Here is a 20643-nt window from a genome sequence, read left to right on the forward strand (position 1 = left end):
TGCAACGCCAGGGTTGTGGGTTCGATTCCCACGGGGGGCCAGTATGATAAAAAAAAAAAAATGTATTCACTAACTGTAAGTCGCTCTGGATAAGAGAGCATGGACAAGTTGCAGCGGAGGGTGCAGAGCTGGTGGCTGGGGTAGGGGTAGCCAGGTGGAAAGCATGGCCAGCCGTAGCAAAATGCTTGTTGAAATTTTCGATTATTGTAGATTTATCGGTAGTGACAGTGTTTCCTAGCCTCAGTGCAGTGGGCAGCTGGGAGGAGGTGCTCTTATTCTCCATGGACTTTACAGTGTCCCAAAACTTTTTGGAGTTAGTGCTACATGATGCAAATTTCTGTTTGAAAAAGTTAGCCTTTGCTTTCCTAACTGATTGTGTATATTGGTTCCTGACTTCCCTGAAAAGTTGCATATCGCGGGGGCTGTTCGATGCTAATGCCGTACGCCACAGTATGTTTTTGTGCTGGTCAAGGGCAGTCAAGTCTGGGGTGAACCAGGGGCTATATCTGTTCTTAGTTCTGAATTTTTTGAATGGGGCATGCTTATTTAAGATGGAAAGGAAAACATTTTTAAAGAACAACCAGGCATCCTCTACTGACGAAATGAGGTCAATATCCATCCAGGATACTCGGGCCAGGTCAATTAGAAAGGCCTGCTCGCTGAAGTGTTTTAGGGAGCGTTTGACAGTGATGAGGGGTGGTCGTTTGACCGCGGACCCATTACGGACGCAGGCAATGCGGCAGTGATCGCTGACATCGTGGTTGAAGAAAGCGGAGGTATATTTAGAGGGTAAATTAGTCAGGATGATATCTATGAGGACGCCCATGTTAACGGATTTAGGGTTGTACCTGGTAGGTTCCTTGATAATTTGTGTGAGATTGAGGGCATCTAGTTTAGATTGTAGGATGGCTGGGGTGTTAAGCATATCCCAGTTTAAGTCACCAAGCAATACGAACTCTGAGGATAGATGGGGGGCAATCAATTCACATATGGTGTTCAGGGCACAGCTGGGGGCTGAGGGGGGTCTGTAGCAAGCGGCAACAGTGAGATACTTATTTCTGGAAAGGTGGATTTTTAGAAGTAGAAGCTCAAACTGTTTGGGAACAGACCTGGATAGTATGATAGAGCTCTGCAGGCTATCTCTACAGTAGATTGCAACTCCGCCCCCTTTGGCAGTTCTATCTAGACGGAAAATGTTGTAGTTGGAAAAGGGAATTTCAGAATATTTGGTGGCCTTCCTAAGCCAGGATTCAGACACTGCTGGAACATCAGGGTTGGCTGAGTGTGCTAACGCAGTGAATAACTCAAACTTAGGGAGGAGGCTTCTGATGTTAACATGCAAGAAACCAAGGCTTTTGCGATTACAGAAGTCAACAAATGATAGCGCCTGGGGACCAGGAGTGATACTGGGGGCTACAGGGCCTGGGTTGATCTCTACATCACCAGAGGAACAGAGGAGGAGTAGAATAAGGATACAGCTAAAGGCTTTAAGAACTGGTCTTCTAAAAAAGGGGCAGATTTCCGGGCGTTGTAGAATATATATTTTAATATATTTTATATTTTAGTAATTTAGCAGACGCTCTTATCCAGAGTGACTTAGATTCAGGGCATTATGTATAGACAAGGATATGGAAGGTTATGAGTACAGTGGAGGTAAACCTAAGCATTGGGTAAAGATGAAAGACATAGCATCACTGGAGGCACCGATTGAGCTGGTCTCCGCATGTGTGGGGGGTGGGACAAAGGATCTATCTGAAACAGGTTGTGCAGGACTGGGGGCTCTACATTGAAAAAGTACAGTTAGAACTAACTGAAACAGCAATAGGCAAGGCATATTGACATGTGAGATAAAGCAGTCACAGGTGTTATTCGAGAGAGCTAAGACAACAACTGGTAATGGCGACGAAGGTTTGAGCTGAGGCTAAACAGATCAACAGGATGGGATACCGTATAAAGGAACAGTCCAACAGGCATCAGCTGTGTAACTGAGTGAACAGCAATAAGTAAGTCCGGGAGCAGTTCAGTGGCTGCTACGCTACAGGCACGTCTGTTGATTGCGTGTGCTAGCGAGCCGGGGCTAGCAGATGGATCTTCGTGGTCGTCGCAATGGGAAGCCTGTTGAAACCACATCAGACGATTACGTCGGCAGACCAGTCGTGATGGATCGGCGGGGCTCTGTGTCAACACTAGGAGGTCCCGTCCGGTTGACAGAGAGGTAGATAGCCGGGAGATGGGCCTGGCTCGAGGCTAGCTCAAGGCTAACTGGGGTTAGCTTCAGGACAGTGGTGATTAGTGGTGATTAGCCAACAACGACAACAGCCATTCGGTTGCAGCTAGCTAGTTGCGATGATCCAGTGTTAAGGTCCAGTGATTCAGTGATTCTGGCAGAAAATCCGATATGCTCTGGCTCGATTGCAGACTGTGCAGACTGGCCGATAATTGTCCAGGCTAGAGCTGGCTGGTAGGTAGTGCAGGCCACGGCCACGGACAATGATGAAGACAACTAACGGTGGCTAATAGCAAGTAGCTAGTTAGCTGGCTAGCTGGCTAGTATCAGCCAGAGGTTCTGGATAAAAATGTATGAAGAAATAATAGAATCCGTTCCACATTGGGTGAGGCGGGCTGCAGGAAAGTATATTTAGTTAAAGGATGGAAAGTGAGATTGAGAAATATATACGAAAAAAACAAAAAACAGGCTATTTACATGAGGACACTACAGAAAACACGACCGCACTGCTATGCCATCTTGGAGTCATATAGCTAGAGTTACATATACATGTCTGTCCTGAGCAGTTTATGCATAAAGTACAGCCCAAGATATTAATGTGGAGTTTCTGGGAAGGTCTTTCCACTCCAAATCACTGAAAATGTTACACTGTAATGGTTGAGAGATGCTGATAGACTTTTTGCTGCTTTGTGGCAGTGCAATTTAGTATGAATTTAGCCTTTAGCTGTATTTACTCTGGACCCTGCATATAATTTCCCCAACAAAGTATTTGGAAACAACTTTACTAATGATTCAATTATTTGCTTGTGCATGTGACTGTTTCTTCTCTCAAGACAACATCTACTGTATATTTGCAACTGACTTTGAGGTAAAATGCAGATCTGATTGTTAAAAGAAGATTATTTAAAATCTCACTATTAAGGAGCCTGATGCTGTAGAAGCAAACATGCTAATAGTAATGACATTATGATATACTGTAGGCCAATGGTTGAAGGGTCACATCTGACAGAAACATAGTGAATACTTGCCAAATTAATTATTCCCCCAAGGGCAAAGGTAAATCCTAATGTACATTACTCTGCACAGGCTTGATGTCTAATGATAGAGGAACGGAGGTGGTCTTATCAAAGATGGCAGTAGCTCCAGGGGAAGAGATAGTCTACGACACCAGTCTTCTGGTCATGAATTAGAATGTAGTCCTATTTCTGACTGGACTGTTTAGAGGAGTGGAGAAATTGTCTGACCTGTGGCAGAGGGCTGTGAGATTCAGTATGATATAAGAGGGGCATTTGGAAGATTTTAATTCTAGGGAAGATAAGAGAGAAAGAACCCTGGAGGATCATTTTTTGGATTAATTGTTGACTGTTAGTTCCTCAAAATCCTCCAGTTGTCTGAAAAGGACCATTGGTTTCTAACTCTGCTGTGTCGAATTTTGGGTAAAATTGCATTATAAAGGGCCCTGTATACAGTCCCTATGTATTTAACATATATAGCAACTATAGTAGATATCCGTATCCACATCAGGTACTTAATTCTGTATGTTAATTATTTTTCAATAGTGCTGAACAGCAGCAAGGCTGCCCGCATACAAATACAATAGTTAAGCACATTGCCTGGGTTCAAATTCCCCGTCAAACTTTGATTACGTTGAGACGTGGCATCTTCAATTTCATTACTTATCAGTGGCTGTCTTGAGAAGAGCCCCAGCAGCATAGCCAATAACAGCTTCAATTCGACAGCCACTGACTGACTTCCTATGAGAGATGAGTTGAATTGAGAGTGAGAGTGAGAGCAACAGCTGGCTAATGTCAATAACTGTGGTTCAATCAGAGATGGCAACGTGCTTTTTCTGATGGCATTTCTGTCAGACAGATCAGGTGGGTAAATTTGATTTTGGGGTGGTTTTGGTGTCCTAAGGCGCTTTGCAGCTGCTGCTTTGAAGCTGGGCTACCAGGTGGAGTGTACCTGTAAGGCCTCAATAAGAAGTCGCACACAGGGCCGTTCTCAAGGGGCAATTCATCCCTCGGCAGCCATCAACAGCAGACATTAAGATCAAATCTCTATCTTCTTGTGAAGGCCACAAACCAATCTTGCCTGGCTTTTCACCTCTGTCAAGTGCCATAAATGTGCTAAACTTCTCAAATGTTGTGCATTTTGGTGAAGGGGGTCTGTTTAATGGGATGTTTGTCCATTTTAAAGACCATTTAAATCCACTACTGTTCCTGGCACTAAGCCACAAAATAATTGACATTCTACAGTCCTTTTCCTTTAAGAATATTAATAATAAATACAAGTTGTGTTTAATAAAAGTCCTCGGGGTGTGACACTTTATATGGTAACGTCCAATTAAAAGCTCATTAGTAGGGTATTAGCAAAATGGTTCCCTAACTATTTACAAAGATTAGTAAATTATGAGAAAATCCTTTATTATCCCCTTCTTTCTTTGGGCTCTGAACATACAGACACTGCCCTTTCAGAGGATGTGAAAAGCGCTTGACCTATAACATTGTGTCAAGGACAGAAATAAACCTATTCAGATGCACTGAGCTCTTCTCTGACTGTAGTCCCCTGTAGCTCAGTTGGTAGAGCATGGCGCTTGCAATGCCAGGGTTGTGGATTCATTTCCCACGGGGGGCCAGTATGAAAATTGTATGCCCTCACTAACTGTAAGTCGCTCTGGATAAGAGCGTCTGCTAAATGACTAAAATGTTTTAAAAAATGCAGATGTCCGTCTCTTTCTATTGGTCTTAACCCCTGCTTCGCCTCTGTCTATTAAAGCTACAATCTGGGATCTGAATTCCTTGATCAATATTAGAAGGTAAATGCTCACACCTTATCTGCTTCCAACACTTAAATCACAAATGTTTTTCGGTCAAACCATTTTGGTACAATCTGGGATCTGAAATCCTTAATGGATATAACTTACAGTATAAATGTTTCATGAGTTAAGCACACATGTAATATTCTATCATAACCCAAAATGTAAGGTTTTATTCAATTTTCGAATCGCAGAATGTAGCTTTAAAGCAACTGATGAGCTAATAAGGAATGACTGGTGAGCATTAGTTGTGGTGAGACAAGAAGATGATCTGTCACTGTCCTCACTAACACTGACCTCAGATCAGAGGAGAAGAGTACATTCATTAACCTTTCACCCCCAATGTCCCTGGAGAGAAGGGTTGGGCTCAATTCAAATTGAAGGCAGTCAATTCAGGAAGTAAACTTAAATTCCAATTAAATGATTGAAAAAAAGGGCATATATTACCAACGACTTCTCAATAAACTGAAAAGGAGAACCTATTGATGTCAAAAGTTATTACATTTTTGGATTTTAAATTCAAATCACTTCCTGAATTGACTGACTTCAATTTGAATTGAGCCCAAACCTGCTGGAGATATACCCTGAGGCTATATCTAACACCTATCTGGGAAATGTAGCACATCATCGTACCCTATAAGGTGGTTCGGAGAGATCATCTTTAATCCAAACTATTCCCAAACTGTAAGAGTAGGCAAACATATTTCATATTTCATCCAAGTCCCCCAATATTATAACATTTAATCAGTGTGGGGGACATTTTGAAAGATTTGGTTTATGGTAAATGTGTGTCAGAATAACTTCACAAACACAACACACAGCAATGCAGATGTGGGTATATGATTCTGGATGATCTGTTAAACAGTAGCTTAGGTTTGTTTTAATCAGCAGCTTTTGAATATAATTAAAAAAAAGAGACAGCTATTTCAAAAAGAGGAGAAAAAGTGATTTGTTGTTGATCTACTGGTTAGTTTGAAAAAGGCTAATACAACAAAAACACTTTTTTTATTGACTGCATGATTGGCATTGCTTCAGAGAAAAGTTTCTAATTAAATGTGAAAACCGAAATCGCTAATTGCCCAAATAATTTAGTCGAGAATTAACGGTTTCCATTAGAAAATAAATATCAGTCTCTTCTAGTTGTAATTGGGATGATAACATAAAAAGAAAACAGCAAATCTAAGAACACAACCCTTTGACAAAAATAAGAAAACTCATTGAGGACGACAGAGTAAAGAGGTGTAGGATTCAGAGCACTGTGTTGACTCTCTCAGGGCATACAGGGATTACACTCTTATTTAAATGGACCTCCTCTCCTCTTGCAAGTTTGTTCTGCTTTTAGGTCGTCAGGAAACTCCTTCCTAAGCGTCTCTGCGGTGATTGAAACAGAGGCTTACCTTGATAATGGGCGCTAAAGCCCCGGTATCGATGGTTACTGTCGGTTACAAAATGTAGCCTCAGCCAGTTCTTGTTGCTGACAATAGGAGAAGGGACATTCATCCCAGATAACCTGAGGAAAACAAGAGGAGATAATCATTAGGCTTTTTACTGCACGCTCAAAGTCAGCAAGTTACAACACTGGTGTCTTTAAGTGTGTCGGTCAATCAGAAAAGAGAACACTTTTTTGTTGTTGTTTTGAACAGTGTTGAGACATTGTAGCTACATAAGTAAAAACATTTACGAAAAGTTGCAACGAAAGTCAGCAGACCTACATAAAAATTGTCAAATTTCAAAATCCAAAGTGAAGTAATTGTCCAGTAATGCTGCTTACTATTCACAAATCAATGACAATAGGACATACAACTCAAAATAATGTTCATAGGGTAATGTTGAATGGAAAAAGGATGAGTGTTCTGCTTCAGAGTCGGATGGTAGCAGCAGTAGCAGGGTGATACTGCTGGTCCTGTCAACTATACCCTATTAGTCACACACTGATAGTTACTGTATATCCCCCTGGTCAGATGTATAAGCTTACAGAGAGTATACAAAGCATAAACTAATTGTATAAAGATCCTTATACATTAGTGATAGCTACTGTATACATAAACAATATGTATAAAGTCACAGAGGGATAGTTACAGTACCGTTGGGGGGGGGGGGCTCTAGCCCTACCACCTTCTACGCAGATGCGGAAGTGCGACACGGATGCGGTGGATTGAGATGCATCCAATGCAAAAAACCTGATATCTCTAGTTTAAACTGACGGATTTGGATGGGAATTGTTTTATTATGTTACTTAGATTGACGCACCGGTGCATCATTCGACTGTAGGAGTTTATTTGTCATTTTTTGTCAGCGATCTACACAAAATACTCAATTTAATTGTATCAATTAAATTCACGCTGTGCATATCCACCCATTCAAAGTTTCACACTCGTATACCTTAATATGCATATAGAGTACAAAGTGTATCTGGTCCTCGCCCGGCCCTGGCTTTGGCCCATACCACCACAACACACAATGGAGTTGGCCAGAGAAAACGTCTAGAAGACGAGTAGCCTGCCTCTGAAGTGTGCAGGTGATTTGTCCACATGTGACTGTGCAACGCGGAGGAGGAGGAACAGAGCACAGAGGTCACACACAGACCTCTCTCTTCCCTCCCCCTCCCTTCCTCCTCCCATCCCCTCTTCCCCCCGTGCCTCACACCACCACATCCACCGGCCTTTATGGATGACTGACGGGATGTGTCATTAAAGGACACGGTCACATGAATCAAGGCTTAATGGCCACCACAAGCTGGAGCTGTGCCATATCATTACCTTTATCAATCTAAAGTCTCCTGCATTACCCACACTGAAACAGAGGCAGAAACACCAGACCCCTCCGGCTCAGAGCACTGTCGGGTTTAACCTCAAACCCCCCTCCAATTCCAATTCTCTTCAATGCTTTTCAATGAGGAACATTTGGAATTGGAATTGCAATTTGGTTTACTTTCTAAATAGACTGGAATTGAAATGGAATTGATCCCAACCCTAGTATAGACCACATCCTAATTTAGGTTATACAGAACATGTGTGCAGATGGGAAAATGTTAGGAACAGGCCCAATGTATAGAACTACACAGAAGTCTCAAAACAGCAGCAGTGTGCAGCAGGTGTGGCACTCTGCCTGTGTAAAACCATTTCATTTATGGATGGCAAGCCTTTAAAATGTACATGCGTTTGTGATCGACGTCATCTGCGGAGGAATTGTTGTCCACTTGATCTAGCACCTACAGTACATTTGCAGTGCCTTATTACATTAGCAGGGCAAGAGGCAACCCCAGTTTAAGTGGGAGAAGATCATTGGCCACATGGCAGGTTAGGGTACCAGTGCGTGTTTCCCATCCAATAATATACATTTTAATTTAATGAGTCGGCATTCTGCGTTGGACATAATTCTAGCAGATCGAGAGTGCTGTCACACACCCTCACCACCTCCTCTCCACCTCCACCCCCACCCTCCCCTACACCCTTCCCCTACACCCTTCCCCCTATCCCCACCCTCTCCTAAATCACTGTAAAAGGCAATACAAAGTTTGATATGGATAAGTGTAATTGAATCAACATATCTCACGCCAAGGTGCCTATAAATGCGGGGAGTGGTAAACAACCATGATGTAAGTGAATGGAGAATGGAGAAGTATGGTTTACTGCATATATGTTTAAAGGGATAGTTCACCCAAACTACAAAATTCTATGCTTTGATTTTGTTAACCTTGCCACGTTGTAATTTGGGAGAACTATCCCTTTAACACCAGTAGTATGTCTGCTTGGTACATAAAGATCATGCTGGAAGTTTTACCCTACGAGTGAATCACGGATGGCCACTTAATAATGTGTTCATTTTGATTGATACCTTTGAGACCAGTGGTTGGTGAACTAGCCCAAAATGGCCACTTCATGTCATTCAATTAAGTGCTAAGGTTGTGAATACATAAATTCCAGTACACTACTCTACTCTGTGGCATTCAGGGGTCTTTTCATTCTTGTCACTGTCAGAATAGTTGTCATGATTATTCAAAGGCCTAGAGTGTGTCATGGAGCTGAGGAGATGCCGCTGTATTCATCCAGCTTAGCCTGGCAATCACTGTCCCTCTACAGTGAACAGACCACACCATGTCTAAGGCTTTAACCCTTACAGAAAAATCACATTATTTCACATGTGGAACATCACATGATTTTCCATGAAATTTCACATGTGAAATCATGTGAAAGCGTGTTTTTGGAACACTTCACATGTGATCACAAGTGTACACGTGTAGTTTCATGTTAACACATGTTGTCACGTTATCACATTAACTTCACATAATATCATGAAAACGTGTTTTTGGAAAATTTCACGTGATCACATCTGAAATTCATGTGGTTTTTCCATAATGCCTCTCCACCACCACCCACACCGTCAGTCAGTCCCCTTTTCTTTAACTTTCTGTGAGAAAAAGGTAGTGTGTTGATTGTACTGTGGTGTAGAGTGGGCTGGGGCCCATGGTGCAGAGACCGTGACGTCCCCAACGGGACTCAGGAGATAATTGATTACACATGCCAGTCTCAAAGCTTTGGCCTTTTCTCCGTCTCCCCTCCATTTGCCGAAATATAAATGACACAAACATTGGCTGCATGTGAGAGAGAGAGAGAGAGAGAGAGAGAGAGAGAGAGAGAGAGAGAGAGAGAGAGAGAGAGAGAGAGAGAGAGAGAGAGAGAGAGAGAGAGAGAGAGAGAGAGAGAGAGAGAGATGAAGGGGAGAGCAGAGAGAAAGAGAGGGCCACCGCCCCCACAGCAACAGTGTGGGACTATTCACTGAGGCATTTACAATGAATTTCCTGTCTTTCTGGGTTCTGAAAGCCGTTCAAGGTCTCAGAAATAACTCAGTGTGAATTGACAGTGACAAGAAGAGGCAACAGTGGTGAGACTTTTAAGGGGGCTTCGTAGCAACAGTGTCGCCGATTTGTCATCAAAGTACTCAAGCATTCTCAATGCAATTCTAATATTAACTTTAACATCCCTGCAGTGCTGGCTGAATGGGCCTCACTCACGCACGCACGCACGCACGCACGCACGCACGCACGCACGCACGCACGCACGCACGCACGCACGCACACACACACACACACACACACACACACACACACACACACACACACACACACACACACACACACACACACACACACACACACACACACACTTAATGTTAGTATTCTTATCTTTCATTATTTCTTATTGTTGTTGCATTGTCGAGAAGAAACCTGAAAGTAAGCATTTCGTTGGACAGTGTATACCATGTGTGTCCCGTACCTACGTCTAATTAAACTTGAAACTTGAAACCAACACACACACACACACACACACACACACGTCAAGACACCGGATTAGATGAACGTGCTAAGCACACACACACACACACACACAGACACACACACAGACAGACAGACACACACACACACACACACACACACACACAGACACACACATAGACAGACAGACACACACATAGAGACATAGACAAAGACAAAGACACATACACCCAGGGATGGTAGAAACAGAGAAGCATGGCTGGCCTCTGCATCAGCTTTGGGCCCCAGGCAGGCAGGCAGGCAGGCAGGCAGGCAGTGTACGACGCTGGCGGAAGCCTCATCAATCACCACCCAGGCCTCAGAGACGGATGGGAGGCCGCTGGGAAGCGGCGTGCATCTCTCCATCAAACTGATGTTTTGAAAGTAAGTAATCAGTGTTCTCCATGGGCACTCCTTCTGTGGCAGAGCCCTCCACCTTCCTCCCTTGTTCCCCTCCCTCTCCTCTCCTGATGCACTGACTGCCTCCTCACACTTTGATACAGTGAGTCAAGGCCTCTCCACCCCATTGGATTCTGGAAACTATATTTCATCTGTTTCATCGCAGCATGCAGGGTCGACGTGAAACTGTCCAAATTGCAGTCTGGGCTCCATGTGTAGGGGTCAGACCCTTTTGCCCAAGAACCGCAACAAAACACAAGCACAACAGTAATTTGCTGTAATTCTCCTCTCAAATCTAAAACACTGTGGTCAAAACTAACCGAATGACACAATAGCGGTATGCGTTTTTCAGAGGCTGAGATTATATTTATCCAAATTATATCCTCTGCTGCAGTAAATGGCTGCCAGAGGCCTCATTTGCAAGCCGTAATACAATCCGTCCAGTCTCAGAACAACATTAATGGATCTGAGAGAAAGAGGGGGAAACAGTACTTAACCAGGGCCTAGCTTATCTTCACAAATAGACCGGAATTTAAGAGTACCATTTCAGGGTTTCCAATACATCTCTAATCCCTTCAGCAACAATACAAAATTGTTACAGTTAAGCAAGACAGTTAAAAGCAAGACTTGAATTTGAATGATTACATTACTGTACATCTAGGGCCGTCATAGTTAATCAGTTAACTCAAGTTAACTTTTTGAAAATGTTGTGCACACATTTTTTAAATCATTATACACAGAAAACATCCCAAATACATCATCTATACAGCTAAAAAACAACAATGTAAAAACAAGTTGACATTGAGGTTAAAGAAAATATGCGTTCTCAATTTACCAAATTTTGATAACCGTTACTTTAGACAAAATCAAGACGTTAATATTCTTGTAAAACATTTTTTAAATGAAAAATCATAAATTACAGCTTAATTTGAGAACATTCTGAATTTGTGATTAATCACAGCAGATCCTGCGATTAATTGATTACATTTTTTACAATTGTTTGACAGCCCTTATCTGTGAGGTGTGGCTGTTTCGTACCTGCAGGAAAGTGTATAATGCTGTAGCAATGTATTGAAACACATGACTCATAATTCATAATTGAAGAATTTCTTATTATAATACATCCTTACAAATAGGACAATCCCTACGTAAATGGTACCTAGTATGAGGACTATCCCCTACAATGCTAATAAAAGTTGGGCTCTCTCCTTGTTCTACGCAGACAGCCCTGTTGCTGCTGGTCCATCTTAAAATTAACACAGAGTTTGGGATCGGACCAGCGCCTCCATTCCATTGGCTATCAGACTTGAGAAACAGGAAGGCAACTTGGCACAGAGAATAATAAATTGACTTTCTAAAGGCAGCTAATGACATCACAATGCTTTCACCCAGAAACATAATTAATCACTATTCTCAGACCCCCCAAAATACATTTCAATGATGTATCCTTGCCCTGTAAACAAATGCTTAAAGGCATTTGGCTCACCACCCTGGCAATCTTATAACATAATCAGATTTAGAGAAGCTACTAAGCAAGATTTAGGATATTGATTAAAGTTATTTGGGCAACGATAAAGATGTGCAGAGTTCTTGACAGTGTTCAAAACTTCATACCCCTGTTAAATGATGGTCTCATGCCAATCTTTTCTTTGTTTTACCATCTTCTTCTTCTTCTTCTTCTTCTTCTTCTTCTTCTTTTTCTTCTTCTTCTTCTTCTTCTTCTTCTTCTTCTTCTTCTTGTTGAAGTTAGAAGTTTACATACACCTTAGCCAAATACATTTAAACTCAGTTTTTCACAATTACTGACATTTAATCCTAGTAAAAATTCCCTGTCTTAGGTCAGTTAGGATCACCACTTAGTAGAGAGAATGACTTATTTCAGCTTTTATTTATTTCATCACATTCCCAGTGGATCAGAAGTTTTCATACACTCAAATAGCAATTTTAAATCGAGAAAATATACAACATCTGAAATACAGCAAAACTACACTATTACACACAAAACCAGGGAGGTGTGAGAAATCTGACAATACATTTTAGAGAATATAAGTGGAAACTTGAGAGGTTTCCAATACAACTGAAATTCCTCCACTATTTACTGTATTATATGCACATAAAGTTGCTGGAATAAAGGTTGCCCGCAGGTGCTCTGCTGATGCTTGACATTTTTTAAAGTTCCGCTGAAGAACCCTCAATCAATTCAACCCAAGGTGACATGGCTGAGTTACAAATTCAATTGGCTTCCAGAAGTGAATTCAGCTTAGTTGTATGTTTTTGTGTTCACCCTTGATATAGATGAGAAATAGAATGAGAACCTCTCAAGTGGATCAATCAAAAGATAGTCAGACGTTAGTAAGTTTTTTCATGAAAATAAATCTCTGACAAATGTGTCATTCACAGCCATTATGGAAGGATGTTTCATGAATCAGTTGCATCTGTAGAAATGTAAAACAAAGAAGAGACAAATGTCCATAGTAGGCTCTGACATAGAATAGACTAATGTTACCATGGTAACCACCATTAAAAAGGGATATCATTAGGGTAAATGTGACTAATCTTTACACCTGGGGCTCCGGACAGTGCACGCAAATGAAAGTGACCTTTGTCATCAGCATCCTGTGATGTCATCAACATCCTCAGATTAGACAGCTCACCGGCAGGATGAGTTTCTCTTAGTGTTAGTAACAGCACAAAAGCAGAATACTGTATTTGTTTCAATGCACTTTTACCCTGCTTCATGGGGCAATGGAAGTAATCAATCGAAGTCTGAGAACATTGACCAAGACATGTTTGTTTTCCTAACGGATATAAAACAAGAAACATAACAGTTTGGGTTACAAGCGATTCCACCATTTTCTGAAACACTCTCAGCATGATACCGTATGGCCTGTCAGGAGTCTGTAGTCCATTGAAGTACTTCGTAGAGCACCTAGCGAACTGGATTCCTATGAAAAAGATTATTGACTTGAAGGGAAAAACCAATACAGCTGCCCACGGCATGCAATATGACCTGACAAGAATACACTAAAACAGTGAATATCCTCACATGGACACATTTTGTCTTAGGCTACATCATGGTAGGTTCCCCTTATGCAGCACACATCATGCCTGTGTTAGTGAGGGAAAACAGCTCTATTATCATGTTCCAGAGATAAACACATCGCGTCAGTCTCCTCCCCTGGGTGAATATTACCCAGCAGCCATGTTCTGTATGATCAACTTGCCTGTCTGTTTTCTTCCCCCATCGACCAAACCTCTTCCCAGTCAGTTCCTTTAAAAATCCACCCCTGCTTCCATTTCCTCTCATGACATAGCAGTCTTAATCACTTGAACTCACTGCTTCTTCAATCAAAGGAAGCTTTCTGAAAGCTGTAAAGGTAAGGGCAATAGATGGGAGGTTTGTAAACAGGTTTACAAGAACTTGTAAGAACAGATACATTTTCAACACTCCGTTGATCACAGGATCCCGGCCCATCATTCACTGCAAGTTCATATCGGTGGTAGCTATGAAGCCTGTAGTAATCTACCACCCAAAGAGAGGCACTGTTGCTGTATCAAGTCCAGTCTACTGACAATTAGATAGACAACTAGTTTAGTGTAAAGAGAGATCAATGCCTTTGTCTAAGCCTTCTCAGGCATTGTCAGTTATCTTATGTCAAAACTAAAGAAAACGTTTCTTCCTCATATGAGAATATGTCCTCATATTCACTGTTTGCAAATATTCCACTTAGGTATAATCAATAGTCTAGATTGCAGTGAAGAATTCTACTCTTATTCACCGGAATTCATTGTCATTAATTACCATAGCTAATATACAGTACGGAACCACCACAGTGTTGTTGATAACTATCACAGGCCTATCTCATCAAGAACATATGTGTATCTGGAAAACTGTTGCATAATTGAATGCATAATTGAATTTTAATTGGTCAATATCACGATTATACAGCATATTAATAAGACTTTGCAAACAATAGATCACTCAGAGCAATATACTGTATATTGCAAATGCTTTGTATGCCCATACATGATGTAATGATCAAAGGAGCTTTTCTCCCTTTGAAAGTCAGTGTGATCTCCATAAATCATCAATATAAAACTGTACAGCAATCTGCATTCTATTACAATTATAACAAAAATTGACGTAAAAAAAACCCACATGTATGATGACAAGCAATAAACATGATGGTAAAATTTACCCGTCAATCTCGAGGCGATTTTACTTGGGATTGAATAAAGAAACACGATTAGAATTCTGTTTAGAATTCCCCTTACAGGCCTCTTTTCTTCCCAGACACTGTGCCTGCTCAACCCTCCGCAGTCAACAATGAAAAGTCTTTACCCAAATACCAGGGTTTATTACCGATGCACAAAAACCTAGCCAAATTGAAACCTGCCAAAATACAAGCTATTACACACTGTGCAAAGATCAAAGTGAATGGGCTTGGCAAATATTGGAAGTAAAGGAGCTTTGTTTAATTTACATCTACTGGGACTTACCCAGACCTGCCATTCATCATGCAAATATCTGCCGCCAGCTCACACAGCCATAACAAAACACCCACCAAACACGCACGCACTCACACACACACACACACACACACACACACGCACACGCACGCACGCACACACACACATAGTATAGACAAACACATACACACACCTATAAAGCACTTGCACACACGTAACTTCTTCAATTAAAGTTTGATATTTTTATTTAATAAAATACGATACAGACTTAGGCCAGGTTGAGATGCCAGCTGCCTGGTCTTTGAGAAAGGAACATGTGAATGGTCATATTGATGAACCATCTGTGAACACATTGTTTTTCCCCTACCAGTGCAGCTCTATGTGCTAAATGCACTGATACTCGTACTGACAGAGTCCCACACAACAACTGGCCACTGACCAATGGCTTCTAGCACAAACTCATCAGTAAAGGCCTGAGGTGCGGACTTGAGTCACATGACTTGGACTCGAGTCTGACTCAAGTTACAGATTTGATGACTTGAGACTCGACTTGATAGGTAGGTAGGCCGTATATGATCCTGGTAAACGTGTGACTCAACTCGACTTGACTTGCTCCTAGAATGCACAACTTGGACTTTCTACTTGGGACTCGACATGAGACTCTGACCTTGTGACTTGAGACTTGCATGTGACTCAAATAATAGTGACTTGCTCCCACCTTTGGGCTAGGCAGCACTCAATCACATTCAATATTGATATGAAAATACATTATCTAACCCCCCCCCCCCCCTCCTTCTACACTCCTACCCCTCTTTCTCCTCTCTTCCCCCTCTTTCTCCTCTCCTCTCCCTCCTTCTCCTCTCCATTCATCTCCTCTCCCTTCGTCTCCTCTCTCTTCTCCTCTCCTCCACCCATAGCAGACGGCATCATGACATTTTGTGCTTGCTCCCATCAGGACACTGCCTGCTCTATTGTTCAGAGGGCTCATCTGGGAGCCAGACAGAGAGCCGAGCCGAGCCCTTGTGCCTAGCAGCCAATTCAATTCAGCACTACACTCTGAGCCTCAACCAATAACTCTCAAGTGGTTCCAAATTAAATTCATTCCCCAAGCCGAGCCTCTAGTTGTTTGATACAGTGCCTTCATAAAGTATTCATACCCCTTGACTTATTCCACATTTTGTTGTGTTACAGCCTGAATTTAAAATGGATGAAATACAGTTGAAGTCCGAAGTTTACATACACCTTAGCCAAATACATTTAAACTCTGTTTTCACAATTCCTGACATTTAATCCTAGTAAAAATTCCCTGTTTTAGGGAAGTTAGGATCACCACTTAGTAGAGAGAATGATTTATTTCAGCTTTTATTTCTTTCATCACATTCCCTGTGGGTCAGAAGTTTACATACACTCAATTAGTATTTGGTAGCATTGCTTTTAAATTGTTTAACTTGGGTCAAACGTTTCGGGTAGCCTTCCACAAGCTTTCCAAAATAAGTTGGGTGAATTTTGGCCCATTCCTCCTGACAGAGCTGGTGTAACTGAGTCATGTTTGTAGGCCTCCTTGCTCGCACACGCTTTTTCAGTTCTGCCCACAAATGTTCTATAGGATTGAGGTCAGGGCTTTGTGATGGCCACTCCAATACCTTGACTTTGTTGTCCTTAAGCCATTTTGCCACAACTTTGGAAGTATGCTTGGGGTCATTGTCCATTTGGAAGACCCATTTGCGACCAAGCTTTAACTTCCTGACTGATGTCTTGAGATGTTGCTTCAAAAATATCCACATAATTTTCCTTCCTCATGATGCCATCTATTTTGTGAAGTGCACCAGTACCTCCTGCAGAAAAGCACCCCCACAGCATGATGCTGCCACCACCGTGCTTCACGGTTGGGGTGGTGTTCTTCGGCTTGCAAGCCTTCCCCTTTTTCCTCCAAACATAACGTTGGTCATTATGGCCAAACAGTTTCATCAGACCAGAGGACATTTCCCCCAAAAGTACGATCTTTGTCCCCATGTGCAGTTGCAAACCGTAGTCTGGCTTTTTTATTTATTGGAATTGTGATACAGTGAATTATATGTGAAATAATCTGTCTGTTAACAATTGTTGGAAAAATTACTTGTGTCATGCACAAAGTAGATGTCCTAACCGACTTGCCAAAACTATAGTTTGTTAACAAGAAATTTGTGGAGCGGTTGAAAAACAAGTTTTAATGACTCCAATCTAAGTGTATGTAAACTTCCGACTTCAACTGTAGATGCTTTTTCTCACCCATCTACACACAATACCCCATAACGACAATGTTTGCAAATGTGTTAAAAATTACATACAGAAATGTCTCATTTACATAAGTATTTACACCCCTGAGTCAATAATTTCAAGATGCACCTTTGGCAGCAATTACAGCTGTAAGTCTTTCTGGGTAAGTCTCTAAGAGCTTTCCACAACTGGATTGTCCAACATTTGCCCATTATTCTTTTCAGAATTCTTCAAGCTCTGTCAAGTTGGTTGTTGATCATTGCTTAACAACCATTTTCAAGTCTTGCCATAGATTTTCAAGTAGATTTAAGTCAAAACTCAGCCACTCAGGAACATTCACTGTCTTCTTATTAAGCAACTCCAGTTTAGATTTGTGTCACACCCTGATCTGATTCACCTGTCTTTGTGCTTGTCTCCACCCCCCACCAGGTGTCTCCCATCTCCCCTCATTTTCCCCTGTGTATTTAAACCTGCGTTTTCTGTTTGTATGTTGCCAGTTCGTCTTGTACCATCCAGTCCTACCAGCGTGTTCCTGTGTATATACATTTTTTTGTCTTCCCAGTTCTGACCTTTCTGCCTGTCCTGACCTTGATCCTGCCTGCCGTCCTGTACCTGCCTGACTCTGAATTGGATTACAACCCTTTGCCTGCCTTGACTTACCTTTTGCCTGCCCCTTGAACTATATTAAACTCTGAGACTCGTACTACAGTGCCTTGCAAAAGTATTCATCCCCCTTGGCGTTCTTCCTATTTTGTTGCATTACAACCTGTAATTTAAATGAATTTTTATTTGGATTTCATGTAATGGACATACACAAAATAGTCCAAATTGATGAAGTGGAATGAAAAAAATAACTTGTTTCAAAAATTCAGAAAAATTTATAATGGAAAAGTGGTGCGTGCATATGTATTCACCCCCTTTGCTATGAAGCCCCTAAATAAGATCTGGTGCAACCAATTACCTTCAGAAGTCACATAATTAGTTAAATAAAGTCCACCTGTGTGCAATCTAAGTATCACATGATCTGTCACATGATCTCAGTATATATACACCTGTTCTTAAAGGCCCCAGAGTCTGCAACACCACTAAGCAAGGGGCACCACCAAGCAAGCGGTACCATGAAGACCAAGGAGCTCTACAAACAGGTCAGGGACAAAGTTGTGGAGAAGTACAGATCAGGGTTGGGTTATAAAAAAATATCAGAAACTTTGACCATCCCACAGAGCACCATTAAATCCATTATTAAAAAATTGAAAGAATATGGCACCACAACAAACCTGCCAAGACAGGGCCGCCCACCAAAACTCACGGACCAGGCAAGGAGGGCATTAATCAGAGAGAAAACAAAGAGACCAAAGATAACCCTGAAGGATCTGCAAAGCTCCACAGCGGAGAGTATCTGTCCATAGGACCACTTTAAGCCGTGCACTCCACAGAGCTGGGCTTTACGGAAGAGTGGCCAGAAAAAAGCCATTGCTTAAAGAAAGAAATAAACAAACACGTTTGGTGTTTGCCAAAAGGCATGTGGGAGACTCCCAAAACATATGGAAGAAGGTACTCTGGTCAGATGAGACTACAATTGAGCTTTTTGGCCATCAAGGAAAAGCTATGTCTGGTGCAAACCCAACACCTCTCATCACCCCGAGAACACCATCCCCACAGTGAAGCATGGTGGTGGCAGCATCATCTGTGGGGATGTTTTTCATCGGCAGGGACTGGGGAACTGGTCAGAATTGAAGGAATGATGGATGGTGCTAAATACAGGGAAGTTCTTGAGGGAAACCTGTTTCAGTCTTCCAGAGATTTGAGACTGGGACGGAGGTTCACCTTCCAGCAGGACAATGACCCTAATCATACTGCTAAAGGAACACTTGAGTGGTTTAAGGGGAAACATTTAAATGTCTTGGAATGGCCTGGTCAAAGCCCAGACCTCAATCCAATTGAGAATCTGTGGTATGACTTAAAGATTGCTGTACACCAGCGGAACCCATCCAACTTGAAGGAGCTGGAGCAGTTTTGCCTTGAAGAATGGGCAAAAATCCCAGTGGCTAGATGTGCCAAGTTTATAGAGACATACCCCAAGAGACTTGCAGCTGTAATTGCTTCAAAATGGTTAGCATGTTGTGTAAATCAAATGATACAAACCCCCCAAAAAATCAATTTTAATTTCAGGTTGTAAGGCAACAACATAGGAAAAATGCCAAGGGGGTGAATACTTTCGCAAGCCACTGTATCTGCCTCCTGTGTCTGCATCTGGGTCTTAGCCTGAGCCGTGATAGATTTGCCTTGCAATTCACGTTATTGTCCTACTGAAAGGTGATTTCATCTCACAGTGTGTTGTGAAAAACAGACTGAACCAGTTTTTCCTGTGCTTAGCTCCATTCTTTTTCTTTTGTATTCTGAAAAATTCTCCAGTCCTTAACGATTACAAGCATATCCATAACATGATGCAGCCCTCACTATGCTCGAAAATACGGAGAGTGGTACTCAGTTATGTGTTGTATTGGATTTGCCCCAAACATAACACTTTGTATTCAGGACAAATAAATGTATTGCTTTGCCTAATTTTGGGCAGTTGTTTTACTTTAGTGCCTTATTTCCTTCCTCTCTGGCAACTTAGTTAGGAAGGACGTCTGTATCTTTGTAGTGACTTGGTGTATTGATACATCATCCAAAGTGTATTTTATAACTTCACCATGCTCAAAGGGATATTCAATGTATGTATATATTTATTTTTACCCATCTACCAATAGGTGCTCTTCTTTGCGAGGCATTGGAAAACCTCCCTGGTCTTTGTGGTTGAATCTGTGTTTGAAATTCACTGCTCGATTGAGGGACCTTACAGATAATTGTATGTGTGGGGTACAGAGATGAGGTAGTCATTCAAAAATCATGTTACACTATTATTGCTCACTGAGTCCATGCAACTTATTATGTGACTTGTTGAGCAAGTTTTTACTCCTGAACTTATTTAGTATTCAAAGGGGTTGAATACTTATTGACTCAAGACACTTCAGCTTTTCATTTTTAATTATTTTGTTAACACCTGGAAAAACAATTCCACTTTGAAATGATTGTGTGTAGGCCAGGGGAAAAAGTCTAAATGTCATCTATTTTAAATTCAGGCTGTAACACAACAAAATGAGGAAAAAGTCAAGG

General features: G+C 41.7%; 1 protein-coding gene across 1 annotated transcript in view; it reads right to left on the reverse strand.

Moving 5' to 3' along the window:
• The window catches only part of LOC311132780 (CUB and sushi domain-containing protein 3-like), a gene marked incomplete at its 3' end in the record, with an annotated part of 471294 nt that overhangs the window by 341661 nt on the left and 108990 nt on the right, over positions 1–20643 (reverse strand). The window contains 1 exon segment of the mRNA XM_084166101.1: positions 6443–6555. Within this exon segment, the coding sequence (XP_084022227.1) occupies positions 6443–6555 (113 nt within the window).

Source organism: Coregonus lavaretus (genome assembly GCF_964263955.1).
Source record: "Coregonus lavaretus genome assembly, chromosome: 7".
Classification (NCBI taxonomy): Eukaryota; Metazoa; Chordata; class Actinopteri; order Salmoniformes; family Salmonidae; genus Coregonus; species Coregonus lavaretus.